The 21,628-nt window shown below is 36.2% G+C and overlaps 1 protein-coding gene and 1 long non-coding RNA gene across 3 annotated transcripts in view; one reads left to right on the top strand and one right to left on the bottom strand.

The window, feature by feature from the left end:
• The window catches only part of LOC129765452 (TWiK family of potassium channels protein 18-like), a 104,559-nt gene that overhangs the window by 59,525 nt on the left and 23,406 nt on the right, over window positions 1–21,628 (top strand). The window contains 3 exon segments of the mRNA XM_055765801.1: window positions 1,803–1,959; window positions 8,219–8,315; window positions 9,474–9,603. Coding sequence (XP_055621776.1) covers window positions 1,803–1,959; window positions 8,219–8,315; window positions 9,474–9,603 — 384 coding nt within the window.
• Window positions 1,704–21,075, bottom strand: LOC129765456 (uncharacterized). Of its 2 annotated transcripts, none has more exons than XR_008741436.1 (3): window positions 20,919–21,075; window positions 2,104–2,199; window positions 1,704–1,943 (listed from the first exon to the last, which is right to left on the bottom strand). It is a non-coding gene; the product is annotated as an uncharacterized LOC129765456 (long non-coding RNA). The 2 variants fall into 2 exon arrangements; XR_008741437.1 differs by having other exon boundaries at window positions 2,120–2,199.

Raw genomic sequence — 21,628 nt, 5'->3', positions numbered from 1 at the left:
GGATAAAATCAATAATTACACATTAAAAATTATCAACTTTGAAATTTTGACTTCCAAAAAGTTATTTAAATCTACTAATTTAGATGTTCCACCACTATATCCTGAACTAAATTTTTCATCTTTCAAATGAAAGCTTACGAATTGGCTTACGCAGCGTACTCTTCAGTGTAGAGCCAGTTTGAGGCAACAGAGTCCGAAACAAAAAAAAAGTTCTATAACTGTGTAATTGTCAATTCGAACATATGCGTAGAAGGATTTTAGAAGAATCTATCACCTTCTGAGAGATTCTGGAAAAAAAATTTTCATATGAGAAAGGTGTTTGGTGACTTGAGGGGATGAATCAAAAAATAAATTATTCTTTTATTTTCAATGAATGAAAATATATGCATAGAAACGAATAAAAATTTGTTTTGACTCGATTATATACAGGATTCGATTATATACAGGGAAAAGAAATCGAAGACTGTATATAATCGAGTAAAAAAAAATTCAAATTGAAACAGACCGAAAAGTAGAACATTTTTTCGACGATTACCCGCATGAACATATAGTGGGTGTGAATTTGGACAGGTTTGTAATATTTACGTATGTATATTTCCGAAATTTCACGAAAGTAGGGGAACAGGGTTGAGAACTTATGAAAACTAATGATGAGATTAACAAAACCTAACAATTTATAATTTTCCGATAAGGTCAAGAACGGGCGGCGACAACTCAAGTAATCCGAATCAGCGCTGCCGGCGCCAAGCGAATATTTTTTTTACGAAACGTGCGGACGTCAAAATGAAATTAAGCGTTACATTTCATGTACAAAAATTCAAAAATGGGTGAGAAAGGGTATTAATTAAATTAGTTCAACTCATAACAATGGGTATAGCCTCTACGCGTACTGAAAGGGCGCTCACAGCTTTCAATTGAAAGGTTCACCCATTTCATTTCACATGTCACTATTATTATGATATAGTGTTTACTACTGTTATATACAATATTCGACCAACGGTACAACGTCGATGGCGTTGAGGAAAACTAATCGATTGAGAAGGGCAAATCGAAGCGACGAGAGTTCAGACGAAACATGAATTAAACTTCCAAATAAAAGTAAGAAAGTAAAGTAAAGAATAAAACTGAAGCAATCAAACAAATTATACAATAAGCATTAAACTGTTTACTCGATACATTTAAAAATTTGACGTGTTCAATCTTTATGGCCAAATATTTTCGCATCCACCATCAAACTTCGTCGTATGCGTTCGCTCGTTACGTTACTGTTATGTTTAGATACCGCGTCGTGCCTTGATATTGACGTTCCTATTCATTTTCCCAAATTATGCATCATTACATGATTTTCCTCGAAAGATTTTGTGCATCTTCCGGAGCTATATAAACAAAAATGATTTTGTGTCCGTTCCTCAGGATTTAACTCGAGAACGAAGCAACGGATTCGAACAGTCAGTATCAGGCTTGATGCGTCTTAGTCTACATCAAGTTTATATGCCTAAAAAGAAATTATATACCACGAATACAGAACATGTACAGAAAAATAATTTCTGTGGGAACTTGAGTGCCCGAAATTATTTAAATGAAAATAAAAATTATGGACGAAGTTCGCAGGGTCAGCTAGATATGAATTTCTACCTTTCTTCTCACTTTTAATTTTTTTCACATTTTAAATTAAAAAAATATATGTATGTACTACTGCTTAATACAAATTTTCTATTTCTCATCAAATGTAAACTTTTCTGACGACAATTCTACTATATAGCTATAAAACGTTTCGTTTTCTTGTTATCATCAATGAATAGGTGTACTTATATTGGTCCTCGCATACACGGCGGTTGGCTCCGTGCTGTTCGTGACATTGGAAGGAGACGCCGACGACGGTGACATAATCGAAAGTTCGGTTGCTGCGTCTAAACCATATCCTAGACACGATGTAGTTAGTTCTGAAATAAGAATAAAGTAAGTATGCTTACTTAGAATTATAATTAATTCAAATATTAATTCTCCAGTTATTGAGTTTCTATTTCTTCATTATTTTATTGAGTTAACCGAAATGTTTTAGCCGTTTTTTTAGAATATATCAAAATAATTAATTGTTCATACCTTAATGATTTATTACCTCATATCAGCGCGATGAGATTTTGTTATTCAATTTCTTACTCAACCACTAGAAATAAAAGCTTTGAGCTACAAGTTTTCCTGAAAATAGAAAGAAACAGAACATGTGGTCGGGGTTATGCCAAAACGAACCAAGAGTCAAATGCATTATTTTGAGATATTTCAATTATAAGTTTGGGCTCCCACTAATTGACTGTGTCGGATCAAATCTATCATTTTACCACTCACGTGTTACAAACAGGGTGTCAAACATAATACTCCCTTTCATGCTGTAAGCACACATCGTCGTCAATTTTTGATTCAGAACCATTAGAAATAAGAAAAAAACAAAATTATGTTGTTGCTAGACACGCAAAACTTCGTTCTCTTTGTTCTAGGAGCTGTCCGAAACAGAAAAAATCTGTTAAAGATTCGGATCTGCCTTCTTGAAGAAAACGATCACTATCGTCCAATGCCATATTGTGGGTTTATGTTTCGCTTTGGTTGAATGCAATTTCGTTTTTTTTACAGTCTGCTACACAAATTTTTGGAGCCGTTGTCAAAAGTCCGAATGACATGTTCATTTTACAGTCGATAGATTAATATTTTCTGCATCCAATGGTGTATGTAACTCAAATTTGAACAGAATGACACTTGGTTCGTTTTGGCAGAACCCCGACCATGTGATAATTTGAGAGTTTCGAGTTCGGGGAATATATTTGAGCGATAAAACAACCTTGCCCTACTAGTTTATAAAGAAATCTCACAGAAGTATGTGAAAGAACAAAAGTATGTGCCATTATCGGTCTCAACAGCTTCAAAGGACTTTGGGCCTTGAATGCCTTCGTCATACTCAAAAAAATATCACACTAGAACTTAACGTACAAAAAGTAGAATCCTCTAATCCCGGGGTTTTCAGATTTTTTTTATGACAGAGCATTTTTTATAGCGGAAATATTTGACGGAAGACCTGCTTTTTTTTATTCAATAAAACAAATCGTGTTCACATTGACCCAACTCAACTGGAACAACTCAATTTCTGTTGCGCGTCGCATAAAACACGACATCTGACACAAAGTGGACAAGGTCTATTACTATGCCCAGTGCCCAGTGAAATAAAATGAAATTTTTTTTTTCAAGGAGGGGTTTCAAGTGGGCGCATTTGCTAAATAACTTCTTGGAGCACTAAATTTGCGCGGAGCACCATTCGAAAACCCCTGCTCTAATCCATCAATATTGAAATCATCCATTTTGAACAAAAGAGTTTCATTGAACCACCCTGTATACGCATCGATCGGGACAGAATTAAAAAATCTGTCAATATTGCAACTTGTTTTAAAAATCGTAACGCTGCCAAAAAGTTGAATCACAGGAGGTATTGGTTAATAATTGTCCATCTAAAAGTTTTTGAGTGGTTCCGAGATGATATGGATGGACATAGCCGTCAATTTAATTTTCGTCTTCAAGCAGAATTTGTTTCAAGAGGCCGGTAATGTCGACTGTTAACGTGTAAATGTAAAAGGAATTTGGTGTGGAACACTACCAACTATTTTTTTCTAATTAACCCTTTGCGGTCGTATTAAATTTGGGCATGGGTGTCGTACTAGTCTGGATTATTTTCGCTTGAATAAGCAGTGATATATACAAGATTATGAAAAATAAACATTTCTTTTATTTTTTTGTGATATCATTTTAATGTGATGTTTTTGTATAAAAATTATATTCGTCTTCGTGTGAAATCTTCGTGTCTAAACAGTCTCCATGAATAAATCATATGAAGCATAATGAGTACATAATTTTATGTTTATTACCCGTTGAATATGAGACGAAATGATCAGAACTTTTCACTTTAGATGCACAAAGATTTTGTCGCTTGAGACACTTATGCAATTATTTAAATGACATGAGCAATTGATGCAAACAGTAGTTATGAACAATCTTTTCCATCACACCAAAGTGTTACAATGGTTAAATTCTGCTGTTATGATTTTTGATTCCTATGCATTCAACGCACCGTACATTGTCTTGTATGAGTGACTACTTTGTTTGATACTGAGTACCGTTATCTATTACTCATAGGAGCACCGTATTGATTCGTGATTAGCATGGTTTCTTGCTGTGGTGGCTGAGAGCAGACAAACGACCACAAAGAATTAAAACCATGATTTATATCGGTTGTATCACATTCACCCGAATACCATACAACCGAAACACATTTACCTGAATGGGCATTTATTCGAATGCTACAAATACCCGAATGTGATAAATGCCCGAATGCGACATTTACCCGAATGTAACGTTTGAATGAAGAAGGAAAAACGTCCGACAAATCAGATTATGAGTTTTGTTGAATCTCCCATTGATAAATAAGATTAGATTGAAACAAGACGTGAGATCACCAAAATACGAAGTTAACTGAAAAATTGTAATGAGGAAATTCGAAAATGATGCTGGAGACTTTGCTGTATCATTTCTAGAAATTAATGGAGACACAATTAACATTCCGTCTTCTTTCCTTACCATATTGCTCTTTATGGCTAAGAGATCATTCAGAAATGAACACGGGTAATGGAGTATTTCGAAAATTAAGAAGGTAATTTTAACATAAAAAATATAAACGTAAATGCCATGAAAATGTGGAAAGAATTGGTAAGAAAAAAATGGCACTTAAGCATTTACGAGAAAAAATGTCACTGGAATACGATTTATATGGATAGAACCTTTACCCGGATAGTAAACAATCCCGAATGAAAAAAAAGAAACATTAAAATGAAATTAAATTTTGTTAATAATCCAGATGATAAATCAAAATCAGTTGAACACCACCCGACAAAAAATGTCAAAGGAGGAATAATTTTCGTAATTATTGAATTAAGATATTTACGTTCATTGATTCCAATTAAAACATTTAGAACGAGAGAATAGCCCAGGATTAAAATCAAAAACATGCTTTTTTTACTTACGCCACCGCAGCGACATTTTACCATGAATCTACTATTTCGTGATGAAATCTAACGAGGATGGGGATTCGACTCGGCCGCCGACCCACCGTCGGAAGCGGCGGTTTCTCGCAAGCAAACCTCTGTTCCTCCGATTGCCCAGTCAGTTTAAAACATAGAGACGATCCTTTGGTTAGATCCGATCGAGCGTTAGCAAGCGTCGGACGACATACGCTTTCCTGGTGCATTAGTTACGATATCCGAAACATTATCAGGATTAAATATAAAAATACTTTCTAATTAAATATAGCTGTAAGTATTACGTTATGAGGAATATTACCGGAAATTGAGACAAAAGGCGACTAGAAGATTCTAGAAGGCATTTTGTTAGTATCGGTAGGAGCCGTTTACCCGTGGCTTCTTCTTGAATGCTGTTAACGTTCCCTGTGGAACTTTTGCCGTCTCAACGTATGCATTAACTAGCGTCATTTATTAATACTTAGTTGAGATTTCGTAAGCCAAATAACACGCCATGAATGTATTCCGAGGGGCAAGCTCTTGAATACCCGTGACCACAGTGCAAGTCGAAGGAAATTTCTTTGGCGAAATTACCCGTGGCTTACTCGGGGTTAATAGATGGGATATGAAGTGGAAATAATTGGATTGTTAGTACTAGTGGACTTTATTCTCTATTTACAAGATTGGAGAGTTGCATTCGGGTATATGTTGCATTCGGGTAAATGTTCATTCGAGTAGATGTTCCATTCGGGTACCTGTCACATTTGAGTATTTGTTACATTTGGATGAGTAGAAATCCGGAGGATGTCTTTCGAGTAGCTGTCGTTCGGGTAACTGTCTGTAAATGTGACGCAGTTCTTACCCACAGTTATTAATCCTATAAAAAAAAAGTTTTTCAAAAAATTGTAATCCATTAATAACATCACCAATTTCACCTGAAAGCGATATGTTTTTGTTTCGTATTATTATGCAATTGTCATTTGTCATGAATGGTTAAGGGGGGACCCCGGTCTGGAGGGTCGGAAAATTCGTTTTTTTTTTGTTTTGCATTTTTGGGAAGCTTATGCCCTCAGGAATGTTGTCCTAAAAGGATTTGATATATTTGGTTTCGTTGGAAATTTACTGCCAAAAGTATGAGGTCATCTCATGGGATATACAGGGTGGGCCATTTAAAGTGGAAGCATCTGACAACCCCATAACTTTTGATAGAGATGTCAGATTAACAAGTGTCATACCGCGTTGGAAGCGTCATTTCAGTACAATTTTAACCATGGAACAATACACACCTAAACAACGCGCTGAAATTGTTCAGCTGTACATTCAAAATAACTTCTCAATTGTGGCTTTTGGCAAAAAATCATAATGTCTGATGAGGCGCATTTCAACTTGAATTGAGGAGTGAATAAACAAAATTGTCGGTTTTATGCTACTGAAAACCCTCAATTCATCGAAACGCAACCTCTTTACGACCAAAAAGTTACTGTGTGGTGTGGCATTTATGCCGATAAAGTCATCGGTCCGTACTTTTTTGAAAACGAAAATGGAGCAATGGTAACCGTGAATGGGGAGCGTTATCGGACAATGATAACCGATTTTTTATTGCCATATGTTCGTGAAAATGAATTGGACAATTACTGGTTCCAACAGGACGGCGCTACATGCCATACAGCGGCTGCCACGACCAAATTATTGCGCGAAATGTTCCCCGGAAGATTAATATCGAAAAACGGCGATTATGACTGGCCACCGAGATCACCTGATTTGACGCCTCCTGACTTTTTTTTATGGAGATATTTAAAATCCAAGGTATACACTGGTAAACCAAGGACCCTGGCTGCGCTGAAAGACAATATCCGACAAGAAATTGCTGCCATATCGGCCGAAACATTGGGCAAAGTGATGGAAAATACCGAAAAAAGGGCACATTTTGCGGTCAAGGCCAGAGGCGGTCATTTACGAGATATCATAATCAAAAAGTAGTTAGAACAAATCTCCTTGGACCAAAATAAATGAATTTCAAAACAAAATTTTAAAAATTCCACCTCTTTACTTTGCTATTGCAAAAACAAATCCTTCCACTTTAAATGGCCCACCCTGTAGTACACCTATACCTCGCTTTACGGCCTAGATACGTCCCACGAAATTTGGCCGCAAAGCGAAAAGCCCTATCAGGAATCAATTATTCTAATACAAATTCATACAAATTTAATCAGATCGGTTCCAAATTTGTTGAATATGTAACATGATTTATCATTCCAAATGCATTTTATCTTTTTATTTTCATTTGTGTGAATCAAAATTACATACAACATACATACATAATAACCAACAATATTCTATAAACAAAAATAAAACAACTTCATATTACATGGAATATATATATATATGTATACATACCTAATTTTTTTGTTACTTGAGTCATTGTCTCGCAATAATTTTTTCACTTCTGTACAAAAGTGATTTTGAATCAATCCTCAATTTTTTTTGCCGTTATAACGAAACATTTTAGGCCATAAATCGAAAACGTGTCTGAATTGAAGTTATAGCGAAATGCCGTATGAAGAGCGGTCGTATAGCGAGGTATGGGTGTAATGCTGTACGAATCTTTAAACGCATTTTTCTCGAAACCATGTTTCTCAGGATGTACTCAACCGATTTGGCTTAATTTTTTTTCAACATGTTAAAATGAGTTATCTAAAACGCTACATAGCTGTTTTTTATATCCCATTTTTTCGATTTTTTATGAGCTTCCAAACAGCTATTTTTCATGAAAAATAACTTATTTTTATTAAAATTGGCCGCCATTTTGGCAATTCATCGAATTTTCGAAAACCCCTATGTAAGTCGAAGGAAATTCCTCTGACGAAAAATCCTCCGGCCAGAACGGGAATCGAACCCGAACACCCGGCATGATAATGTCAGACGCTAACCACTCTGCCACGGGTGCCTTTAAACTCCTTTAGTTATGTATTATCCTTAACACGATGGATCGTTGAATCGACTACCGAATAACCGCAAAGCAACGATAACACACTTTCTCGAAACATAATATTAATAAATTCTGACAACAGCTAAACCCTATATATTTTGAATATTTACCACAACAACAAGATTTTTTAAAAGAAATATGTTATTCTACAAACGATTCTTTCCCTTTTTTGCAGAACTGTAGATCGACTATGGTCCATCACAGAGGACCTTAATATATTATATAAGGAAAACTGGACGCGACTAGCAGCCCAGGAAGTGCAACATTTCCAGGTACTATTTTAATACATCTAACCTACAATCCACATCTCATTTTGCGCTCCCACCATACTCCGGGTGGACACTGAGCCTCAACCGGATACTGTAAAGAATCATATGGATATATGGATGTGAATTGCTCTCGAGGGAGAAAACACGTAGCACCTTCCATTTCCTTTCCGGTAATGGCTTCATTTCTTTATTAGACCGTCCATTTCGTTCTGTTCCCCAATTGCTTTCGTCCTCTTACCATGTCCTTGTTTTTTTTTCTGCACGCAAAGACTCACTATCATTAGTATGTGAATGACCGTAAAATTTTGGAAATGTACTCCAATGGCGATGATACGCCCATGGACTGCAGTGTTTTATTTCCTGAACACGATTTCGATATAAAAATAAATTCTAGGTTATGCTCCAGTGATGCTCCCATAATAAAGATAACTATCTCTAAAGCTGCACTTGAATGTTGTGTTAATGTTAATACGAGATAGCACGTCAGAAATAAGAAGTCTTACGTGCAACAGAGACGTCGTACAAATTGCATTACCCGATAACTCACGATTCCACAATGTCGAATTTAGATGATAATGTGCCAAATTACCGAACATTTTCCAATATTTTGGTTTAGTATCCGGTACTGTATTACTGTAATAATACAAGTAATATTCATACAAACACAGTGGTTTCTTGGTGATGACTTATGAAATAAAATAATTTTTACTGTCCATAAAATATGTAATCCTTTCACAATTACGTACGAGACCGTTTCACCGCGATAAATTTTAACTGGTTTGCCCTACTTCGCCTCTGTCGGCCAAAATTTACTAGTTTTTAGCCTTATTGCTATCTACATAACAAATGCTATGATTTCACTCAACTCTGCCTTTTTTATATAATCCATATATACAGTAACAATAAACTTAATCCAAAGACGAAATGTAAGACCGCAGAGCAAGAAAAAATGGGAGAAACCAGAATCGATGGCCAGACCTATTTTTTTTATAGCTAATGTTAACAACCATATCCAATGTTGCCACGAACAGAAGGGGAATTTTCCAATAAATTTATCTCCCACTTCGACGCTATCCATATCATCCAAACGATTCAACCGTTACGATAGAACACTATACATACCGAATTTCGTCCCATTCTCAAACATTCATTTTTTTTCAGGACACCATCTTGAGAGCGGTACGGGCATCCAGATCGCAACAAGCTACGAGTGTCCAGAACAATACCAAACCATACAAATGGACATACGCCTCAGCCTTTTTATATTCACTGACTCTCATCACCACTATCGGTAGGTTCACTGTAAAATTTTAGAATATGCGAAAGCGAAGCGATGATAAGGGAATAATCAGATTGTTCGTGGTATGTTGATTATATTGTTCAACCCAGAAAAAAACAACGGCTTTTATGGTACCCTTCTTTACACTTCCCAGAAAAAAACTTCAAAAAAATGTTAAAGCCATTTCTAACCAAGCTACCCTTGAGTTGATCTGAAATATACCTCAAGAACAAGTTATATGATATTGATATAAAATAAATTTAGTTAATAATTTATTGCCTATTGATATGAACAGTAGGTACTAGGCTGGTTGAATAGCTCGCTGAGCGAAAATTTAGAAACTATTATTATGATTCAAAATTGCTTTATTCGTCAGTATGTTCTCCTTCAAGTTCAATACACTTTTGCCAGTTATTCTCCAAGTTATGTATCCCACCTCTAAAACGATTTTCTAGAAGACATTAAAATGTCCATCTACTATTGCAATGAGTTTATCATTTCAAGTAAAACGCTTTCCATGTGAGAATTGTTCAGAACAGATGAAGGAGGGAGCATGATCTGACGATTGGGGTTAACATTTGAAGCGTTCGTACTTTAATTCAAGCAATTTCCCCTGTTACCATCATGATGGTAGATGATTTTTCATTCAGCTAGTCCAAAATGTTTTGACATAGGACTATGCCTTTGATTTCTATATAGGGGGTCACTCTACGAAAAATGAAACGATTCATTAAGAGTTTTCAAACGCATATTAGTCAAAATCGTTAATGCGACATATGTTGTATTATATACCATTAGACAGGGAATTTATCCAGCAATTTTTTGCTTGAAACATGAACCGAAAATATAGTAAAAAAGTTAAACAATTTGACGATTAAAGTGGGTATGTTTTTCCGATTGCACTAACCTTTCGCTTTCCACTCTGACGCAACAAACAATCTTTTTACCTACATTCTGGCGTTAGTTCACAATGTTAATGCGTATTATGAATTATTTTCTATTTGCCGGTAATAGGCATTTATCAGTTGTTGTATTGTATGTTGTCCAATCAATTCGTGCTCAATTCAAGTTTTTATCGTGTAGGTCTTGCTACTAACAATTTATGTAATGTTGGTCCAGAATATCATGATGTCGAGCATGTTGTTTGGTAATGTAAAAATGCTAATAAAGAATTTAACTGGCTGCTGATTTTGTTCGAAAGGGTATACTCACGCATATCAGATTATGATAGCTTGAGTAGTCGCGATCTTAAGATATGTATGTCTTCCTTAGATGCCCGCTTCACTTCCTGCACGCGCCCATTCTCCTTTCCCTTTCCTATAAATAAGCAAAACTTAGCACCTAATGAGATCAGTTCACTACAGCACCTACACGAACTTCCCAAGAGAGCACTAATGGTCATAGGATGCTTAATGTACATCACCTGACCTCCTATAAACAATGTCCGGACAACGTGGCAATGAAGGAGAAATACTATTTTTATCTATAACTAGCTGACCCGGCAAACTTCGTTCCGCCCAAAATTTATTTTTGGTTATCATATCCACGTTTTCTTACTAAGCGCGCGTTCATTGATCTTCTAATCTACCCTTTAAAATTATTTTATACTATAAAATTCAGTGCTTCGACCAAAACTCATCATTATAATATCAAATAATTTTGAGACACAATTCTCGTGCAAGATTTTTCATCCAATTGCAAATAACATATTTCTCTGTTACATGGAATAAATGTTTGATACAGCAAATATGATAAAATGAAGACAGCCCTAAATCGGACAATTTCTTTCTCGAGTTTTGGTTTTATCAACACATTCGGCGATCCATTTTTATTTATATAAATAGAAGACGACATAGGAGCGAGTTTTGCCACATTAAAATCCATTTCCACTTTCGAACGAAGATCAATTTCGTTACCGCAAACATCAATAGAACTAACAACGCTTGATAATATATAATTGTAGGTCACATGCGAATTGAATTTTCCCATTTTCCTTCAGAGTTTTCCGGAAATTTTAAATTGTCTGGTTTAGTTGTTTGGTTGGGTTTGGTTGGAATATGAGTATTATTTTTATGGAACCCCCTCTCCATTCCAGATAAGGGAGGGGTCTCATACCATCACAGAAACATTTCTCGTACCCAAATACCCTCACATCCCAAATTTGGCTCCATTTGCTTGATTAGTTTTCGAGTTATGCAGAAATTTGTCTTTCATTTGTATGGCAGCTCCACCCTAGAGAGGGGGTGGAGTGTCTAACCACCATACAAACAATTATTACACCCTAAAACCTCCACATGCTAAATTTGGTTTCGTTTACTTGATTAATGCTCGAGTTATGCAGAAATTTGTGTTTCATTTGTATGGGAGATGTGACTTCGGTGACAGATGACATAACTTGATTATTATTCCAGTGAATCAAATTTCCAGACATTCGTTGGAAGACTACTGTCATTGCGCGTCTTTTTCAGTATATGTCAAAATGTAGTAGTTTTTGCCACTTCGAATTTCGTACCAACGAGAGTGTATTTGCGGGGACTTCATTACTTTAATATGAAGAAAAACGCTGCGGAAAGCCATCGCATTTTGGTGGAAGTTTATGGTGACCATGCTCCAACTGAGAGAACGTGTCAGACGTGGTTTGTATGGTTTAAAAGTGGTAATTTTGACTTGGAAGACGAAGAATGTTCCGCCAAAAAAGTTTGAAGATGAAGTATTGGAGGCTTTACTCGATCATGATCCGTCACAAACGCAACAAGAACTTGCAAATACACTTGGAGTAGCTCAGCAAACCATATTCGATCGTTTAAAAACAATGGGAATGATCCGAAGGATAGGACATTGGGTGCCGTATGAATTGAAGCCACGAGACGTCAAACGTCGTTTTTTCACGTGCGAACAACTGCTCCAACGGCATAAAAGAAAGGGTTTTTTTTTGCATCGAATCGTTACTGGCAATGAAAAGTGGGTCCATTCGGACAATCCTAAACGTCGGGAAACGTTTGGATACCCCGACCATGCATCAACATCGACGGTCGCGCGGGATATTCAAGACCAGAAGGTTATGCTGTCTGTTTGATAGGACCAGCTGGGTGTGGTGTACTATGAGTTGCTAAGATCGAATGAAACCATTACAGGGGACCTCCGTGCCATTTTTGTAGAATAAAGCATTAATTTTTGAAAAAAAAAACAAGAAACTTACCGGTACTCCTATTATGTTTCATCGTCCTTCAAAACTAAACCGTTGTACTTGGTCAGAACATGGTCGTATATTTTCCTTGCACGGATTTTGGCAACCAGGTTCTGTTTCAGTGTCCCGTTGGAATGTACGCTGACATGGTACGACTGAAATCCTTCTCGGATACAGATTCGTTGAACAGTACTGTACGCCACAGTGAACCTTTTCGTCGAATCACATCTGGAGCTTTCAGGAATATTTCGGACTCCCATGATGATCTCCGTACATAATTGCTGGTCATATGTTTCACTTCTATGTTTGATTTGGTTTGTCCGATTCAACGCCAATGTGACCCGGTAACGTTTGAGCACGGTATTTACAGTCGAAGAAATTTTACAGCATTGGCAATCATTCCTCCTGACCTCGTTGGGTTTTCAATATGAGTGTGCACATTTTTTCTCATGTCTTGAATTCCACTTTTTTTCTAACCCTGTCATTAGTTTCTTAGCACCAGATACGCTGCAGTAACTAGGAAGAAGAAAGTCTAACTGGAACTAATCTATATAAATAAAAATGTAAGCTTATGGAGAGGAAAATCGGAAAATTTTCGGAAAACTCTAAAGGAAGGTCGAAAAATTAGGAAAATTTATTTCCCATATATTTTAAAATTCCCATTCAATGTTTGCGCTATCGAAATTGATCTTTGTTTGAATGTGGAAATGGATTTTCAGGTGAAGTAACGCACTCCTATATCTTCTATCTTCTATATCTATCTATATAAATAAAAATGTAAGGCCAAATGTGTTGCTAAGCGCGAAACCCGAGGAAGGAATCGTTCGATTTGAGTAGTCTTTATTTTGCTGTATTTATCTTGACCCATAGATCAATATAATGGAAAGAAAAATCGGAAAACTTTCGGAAAACTCTGAATGAAGTTCGGAAAATTCGGTAAATTGAATACCCATATGTTCGAAAATAACATCATGATAAACGTTGTTAGTCCATTCGATGTTTGCGCTAACGAAATTGATCTTTGTTTGAAGGTGGAAATGGATTTTCAAGTGGAATAACGCATTTCTATCTATATAAATAAAAAAGGAAGACCAAATGTGTTGCTAATCGCAGAATCCAAAGAAGGAAAGGTCCCTTTTAGGCCGTCTTCATTTTTTTGTATTTGTTGTATTCTGTCAATAGAACAATGTTATGATGAGAAAAAGTTTAGAAATTTGGAGGCGATCTGGCGTAGTGGTAACATCCATGCCTCTCACGCTGAAGGTCACGAGTTCAATTCTCACTCCCGACATTCTTCCAAAAATATGGAAGTACAAGTGACGAACCCGCCAAAATGAGTTGAAACTCACTATAATACAGATAAAAAAAAAAAGTTTAGAAATTTGTTCTAAAGAATTCATTTCAAAACAATAATTTTGGGTGGGACGAAGTTCACCGGGTCACCAAGTTTTATATAAACAGAGACCAGTTATCTATACTTTTTTGCGTCCGATTCCACATTTTTTCATCCGTATATGTCTATTAGGGTGACAATGAAAATGGTCATCTCAAATTTCAAAAAGTTACTCCCTAAAAAATATTCACCACCTCGAAAAAACACCCTATAAAAATATCAGCTCAATCGGGCTTAAGGGAAAGTGGCGCAAAGCGGTTAAAGGTTGAGTTTCTTGAAAATCGAAAAATCACCCAAGGGGAGAGTAAAGAAAATCCGGGTTTTCGAAAAAAAATATATCCCAAATGTCTTAAAATTGCATGAAACGTCGAGACCTAGTGTCATCTCGAAAGTTTTTTTTTGAAGATGACACTAGAATGACACTAGAACTCGACGTTTCATGCCATTTTAAGACATTTGGCATCAATTTATTTTTTCGAAAACCCCGATTTCCTTTACTCCCCCCTTGGGTGATTTTTTGATTTTCAAAAAACTCAAACTTTGACCGCTTTGCGCCACTCTCCCTTAAGCCCGATTAAGCTGAATTTTGGCATAGGGTGTTTTTTCGAGGTGATGAACATTTTGTATAGGGTAGCTTTTTGAAATTTTAGGGTCAATTTTTTATCATACATTCATCGGCACCCTAATGTCTATATATATAAAAATCTCGTGTCGCGATGCTCGTGGCCGAACTCCTCCGAGACGGCTCGACCGATTTCAATGAAATAAAGCGCAAAAAATTTGTTAGGCATGATAATTGACAGTAAACTCTATATGATACCGCTAGGACACCGATTACCGTTTATTCAGTACCCATTAGTGTGACTCTATGTAGAAAAAAAGATTTTTTTCTGAATATTTTTTTTTTAATTTGACATCAAAACATACATACCCACAAATTTTCACTCTCTAACCCCCATCCCCTATTTTTTCATCGTGATTTAAATATTTTTATAAACAATGTCTAATTAATACATTCATCCGCCGCTCGTTTTTCAAACAAAACGAATTCATTTACCTTGGTTAATGAAAATGACGCTACGTCTGCTTCATCGATCTTCCATCCACATATGTCCAAGTAATCTCAATTAGCCTGAAGCGCCGATCACCGACGAGTAGGAAGCCTTATTGAATGAGCACACTGAATTATTGAAATTCATCAAATCACACGGATTGCACACCAATATCAACTGGAGAGCATGTGGTAAGACACACACCGTTCATAAGACACTCTCCATTGTCTTTCTCAATGCTACCAACGTTCGCCGACTCAACGTAGTATCACTTGCGTCACTTTTGTTGAGATTTTTATGCCAAGCAACACGCCTTGAATGTATTCTGAGTGACAAGCTCTAAAATATGTGTGACCAATGTGCAAATCAGCAGAAATTTCTTTGACGAAAAATCCTCCAGCTGTTCTGAAAGAACAAGACGGATATTGCACAAGTATTTAGCGACAAGGTCCTGCCATGAGAACTTCGTTCTACGTTGTCAAGAGCTGTGTCAACAATTTATGGCCGACATGTACGCGAATGCGATTCCTACGACACAATCAACAGAAGCGGTTCAAGAAGGAATACATTCTCTTGCGAGACTCCGACACAGTCTTTGTTATTGTCATGTCAAAACACAATTCATTTTCATGATATTATAGCATGTATTCGTGAAAATGGTAATGGATTTTCAGATGGAATAAGCACGTTTTTGAAACCAAAATCACATATTAAAATTAACTCTAACTTATCAAATAAGTGTTGTGTGTAAAAGGTTTACTCTTCAACATTTTCTGCAGATCGCGTAAGATCTTGAACAAAAATTGTGTCTGCTAATCATTTCATATCCATATCTATATAAATAAAAATGTAAGGCAAAATCTGTTGGTAAGCGGAAACCCAGAAGAAGGAATGGTCCGATTTTAGCCTCCTGTAGTTTGTTGTATTCGTCTTTTCCCGTAGATCAATATAGTGGAGAGAAAAATCGAAAAATTTTCGGAATATCCTGAAGGAAGGTCGGAAAATTCGGAAAATTGAACATGTTCGAAAATTACATCATAATAAGCGTTGTTAGTCCATTCGATGTTTGCGCTATCGAAATTGATCTTTGTTCGTGAGTGGAAATGGATTATCTGGCGAAATAACGCATTTCCATGCCTTATATCTATATAAAAAAAATATTAGGGCAAAATATGTTGGTAAGCGGAAAACCCGAAGAAGAGATGGTCCGATTTTAGCCTTCTTTATTCTGTTGTATTCGTCTCTTCCCGTAGATTAATATAGTGGAGAGAAAAATCGGAAAATCCTGAAGGAAGGTCGGAAAATTCGGAAAATTGAATTTCCACATGTTCGAAAATTACATCATAATAAGCGTTGTTAGCCCATTCGATATTTGCGCTATCGAAATTGATCTTTGTTCGTAAGTGGAAATGGATTATCGAAATTGTCTTTGTTCGTAAGTGGAAATGGATTTTCAGGCGAAATAACGCAATTCCATATCTTATATCTATATAAACAAAAAGGGAAGGCCTAATGTGTTGGTAAGCGCAAAACCCGAGGAAGGAATGGTTCAATTTGAGTCATCTATATTTCTTTGTATTCGTCTCTTCCCGTAGATCAATATAGCGGAGAGAAAAATCGGAAAATTCGGAAAACTTAATTCCCATTTGTTCTAAGCGTTGTTAGTCCATTTGATGTTGGCGCTAACGAAATTGATTTTTGTTCGAAAGTGAAAAACGATTTTCAGTCGGAATAACGCATTCCTATATCTTCTATCTATATAAACAAAAATGGAAGGCCAGATGTGTTGGTGTGCCCTAAACCCGAGGAAGGAATAGTCCGATTTGAGCTGTCTTTATTTTGTAATATTCTCTGTATCAAACATGTAAATAACATGTTTCTTCGTTGCATGGACGAAGAAACATGTTATTTCCAAATGCTTGAAGAATCTTGAACGAGAATTGTGTCTGAAGATAATTTTATATTATATGGACGATTTTTTATAGAAGTACTAGACAATTTATAGTAAAAGGAAATTGTAAAGGGTCAAAGGGTAATCAATCAATGATGAGTTCAGTGATTGGACTCACTAACGTTCACTTAGTAAGAAAACGTGGATGTTTGAAAGTATTCAAATAAAAAAAAATCTATTTTGGACGGGACGAAGTTCGTCGGGTCAACTAGTGAATAATAAAGATTCAACAAATGTGATACCAAGCGCAAAATTCGAGGAAGGAATAGACCGATTTGAGCCGTCTTTATTTTATTTTGTATTTGTATCTGCCCATAGATCAATGTTAAGGAGAGAAAAATAGATTTTTTTCGGAAAACTTAGAAGGAAAATGGGAAAATTCGGAAAGTTGAATTTCCATATGTACTACAATTTCATCGTGATAAGCGTTGCTCTTCCATTTGATGTTTTCATTTCATATGAAATTCATGTTGGTTCGGAAATGGTTATGGATTTTCAAGTGGAATAACACGATCCTATATCTAAGATTTTCAAGAGTGGCTAAAGTGCCGACTACAGGTGACTGGTCGCCTGCGTAGCTATTGCAGAAAATTTAATCTGACATGTAGTTTTCTTTTCTTGAAATATTCCTGTTTAACGAGAGCACTCTTTTTTTAGAAAACATTTCCCTAAAATGAAAAGTTACTGTATTGGCACATCACCGTCTATTTTTTTAAATTACAGGTAGCCCGCAGTACTGCCAAGCCATCCCTGTTTTAAATAAATTATAATTGATCGCTAAAATTGGAAAATTCGAAAAATTGAATTCTCATATGTCCTGAAGTAACATCGTTGAAGGCGATGTTGGTCCCATTGAAATTCGAGTTGACGGAATTGTTATTAATGTTGCGTTGGTGTGAAGCGTAAATGGTGATGGATTATCACAGGAAAAATTCTAAAACGACCAATCAATAAATAGTTCTAGGATTGAGTCCATGATCGTAAATCGTTCGTATGTTTTCATATCAAAAATCTATTTTAGGTAGGACGAAGTTCGCCGGGTCAGCTAGTATGTCTATATTTTTATTGGCAATAAAGGCATCTCATCTTTTCTTTACATTAGAATTTGCATGACTTTTATCGGAACTTTGCATAATATACATGCCTTAATTGTAGCAAGTTTAAAGATACAAACATGTTAGTAATCGAAAGAATAATCGTCGGCAAAAAAAGAATCACACAGATAGGAGTTAATTTCCAAGCTATCGCCCATGGCAGCAACACTTTTATTTCAATTTTTTCGTCAATGGATACAAATAAAGTACTAGACAATTTATAGTAAAAGGAAATTGTAAAGGGTCAAAGGGTAATCAATCAATGATGAGTTCAGTGATTGGACTCACTAACGTTCACTTAGTAAGAAAACGTGGATGTTTGAAAGTATTCAAATAAAAAAAAATCTATTTTGGACGGGACGAAGTTCGTCGGGTCAACTAGTGAATAATAAAGATTCAACAAATGTGATACCAAGCGCAAAATTCGAGGAAGGAATAGACCGATTTGAGCCGTCTTTATTTTATTTTGTATTTGTATCTGCCCATAGATCAATGTTAAGGAGAGAAAAATAGATTTTTTTCGGAAAACTTAGAAGGAAAATGGGAAAATTCGGAAAGTTGAATTTCCATATGTACTACAATTTCATCGTGATAAGCGTTGCTCTTCCATTTGATGTTTTCATTTCATATGAAATTCATGTTGGTTCGGAAATGGTTATGGATTTTCAAGTGGAATAACACGATCCTATATCTAAGATTTTCAAGAGTGGCTAAAGTGCCGACTACAGGTGACTGGTCGCCTGCGTAGCTATTGCAGAAAATTTAATCTGACATGTAGTTTTCTTTTCTTGAAATATTCCTGTTTAACGAGAGCACTCTTTTTTTAGAAAACATTTCCCTAAAATGAAAAGTTACTGTATTGGCACATCACCGTCTATTTTTTTAAATTACAGGTAGCCCGCAGTACTGCCAAGCCATCCCTGTTTTAAATAAATTATAATTGATCGCTAAAATTGGAAAATTCGAAAAATTGAATTCTCATATGTCCTGAAGTAACATCGTTGAAGGCGATGTTGGTCCCATTGAAATTCGAGTTGACGGAATTGTTATTAATGTTGCGTTGGTGTGAAGCGTAAATGGTGATGGATTATCACAGGAAAAATTCTAAAACGACCAATCAATAAATAGTTCTAGGATTGAGTCCATGATCGTAAATCGTTCGTATGTTTTCATATCAAAAATCTATTTTAGGTAGGACGAAGTTCGCCGGGTCAGCTAGTATGTCTATATTTTTATTGGCAATAAAGGCATCTCATCTTTTCTTTACATTAGAATTTGCATGACTTTTATCGGAACTTTGCATAATATACATGCCTTAATTGTAGCAAGTTTAAAGATACAAACATGTTAGTAATCGAAAGAATAATCGTCGGCAAAAAAAGAATCACACAGATAGGAGTTAATTTCCAAGCTATCGCCCATGGCAGCAACACTTTTATTTCAATTTTTTCGTCAATGGATACAAATATCTCGCTATTGAAAAAGCAGAAAAAATGACGAAGAGCGAACAAGTACTGAAACGCGCTGCAGCATTACAAATGAAACGGAAAGCATGAAGGAGCAATATCTAGCATCCTCTATAAGCTGTTTATATCTAGTTGCCTCGTACGAGACACACACACAACAAGTAAGATAATGGCTGTAGCGTTGTTCCTTCCACCTTCCGCACCCACATGACGATAAGGTATATTGTAGGGGGTGCGAAGCAACAAATTTTGCCGTGGGTGCCAACAGTCACGTACCTTTCAACTCTCTTCTCGTTACAGGAATACAATACACACGATATAGCAAAGAAATTAATTATGGAAGATCATCATGGCCCACTCGGCCGTGCTGAATTAGACCTTTCGCCAGTAGTTTTGCGTCCGCGATTGTCTTCCCTGTCACTTGACATGATTCTCTCCGAGTGAGGAGGCGTATGGCAGCAAATAAATAGAAAGTACAGTTCGCTGTCACAGAACACTACTTGAAAATTACTTCAGCTAATAAGATTTCAACGCGAAATTAAGATCTCTTGTACAACTCACGCCATTTGACATTTTATTTCACCTTGTCGGTACTAACGGTGACTGTAGCTCTCATGCGAGAATGTCAAAAGCATACTTGTAGTCTTTCATTTGTTCGTTCACTAGAAAATTAGACCATTTCAAAAAATATTAAAATGATAAATGTTCCTTGCTTTCGGGGCTCTATTTGATTTGGAAGTAGAATTGCGCAATCTCAACTATTCTTACCTCAAAGAGTCATCTATCGTATTCAAAAAACAAAAACGTTAATTGAAGAATAACATAATCTATCTATTCAAATCGAAATTGGTTTTCTACTGAGCCATAATAAATTCCAAAAACTAATGATAGTTTTATGCAAGAAATCGATCAGTTTCCCTTTTTCAAAAACAAATAACACATGAGAAAATCTCTCTATAAACCATTCCCCTTTCTCATTTAAAAGCGACAGACCACAATTATTCAGTGAAAAAATAGAACACAATTGCTTTGCGAGTTAATAGTTTTTCGAATTTCAACCCAAGCCACTGCATAAATTATACTAGCTGCAAAACCGAAAGTCCCGCATGATACTTTATTCGAAAAAAGGTCGCAAATACGCCCATATGAATGAACACAATTAACATATAATACAGCTCTAATACCACAGTTGGGCGTCCACATCCGTTTTTCATGTACACGCACAGCAGCCTAGGCCTAGCAAATGCCACAACAGGATACGCAGCAACTACAATTCCTGCTGGTTCCTACCTAGGAACCATTTGCGATGAGGGTGAAAATCGATACGCAATGCGTGCTGTTCAATTCCCAACTAACGAACGCAATGAAATCGAGCGACAGGATTGCTAATGCATAATGAGATTGAGCACTGTAAAAGCAGTTTCCGGGTTCAATTGAATAGAGCAAAAAAAAACTCCAGTACTAGGGATCAAATAAATCGAAACGAAGCCCCGCAATTGATGTGTTTCTGTGTCTTATTTTTTCCTATCATTCGTATACAGTAAAACTTCACGATGCCGGTTTTACTAATGAAATCACGGCATAACATTTTTATTTTTTTCATCATACACAGATCATTTTTCATTATCCTTTTCGAAATTCTTCTTTCTGGTTCATGCTCAAATTTGTCCTTACCATAACCCGTTAAATCCCGTTTGGCCCCAAAGGGTAAAAGTCTAGATGTTAGATCTCACAGTGATGATGAGATGCCCTTGGTGTTCCCCGAAGAACGCTAATCTCCGTAATGCAATTCAATGAAGATGTTATACCGGACATGAATCGGCTATATTCAACATCCGTCCCGCGAGCCGCATGTGGCCCAGCGAACTCTTCTAGTTGACCCATCTTTAGCACC

This window comes from Toxorhynchites rutilus, chromosome 2 (genome assembly GCF_029784135.1).
Source record: "Toxorhynchites rutilus septentrionalis strain SRP chromosome 2, ASM2978413v1, whole genome shotgun sequence".
NCBI lineage: Eukaryota > Metazoa > Arthropoda > Insecta > Diptera > Culicidae > Toxorhynchites > Toxorhynchites rutilus.
The sequence above is the reverse complement of the archived record's forward strand: the minus strand, read 5'-3'. Positions and strand labels throughout refer to the sequence as shown.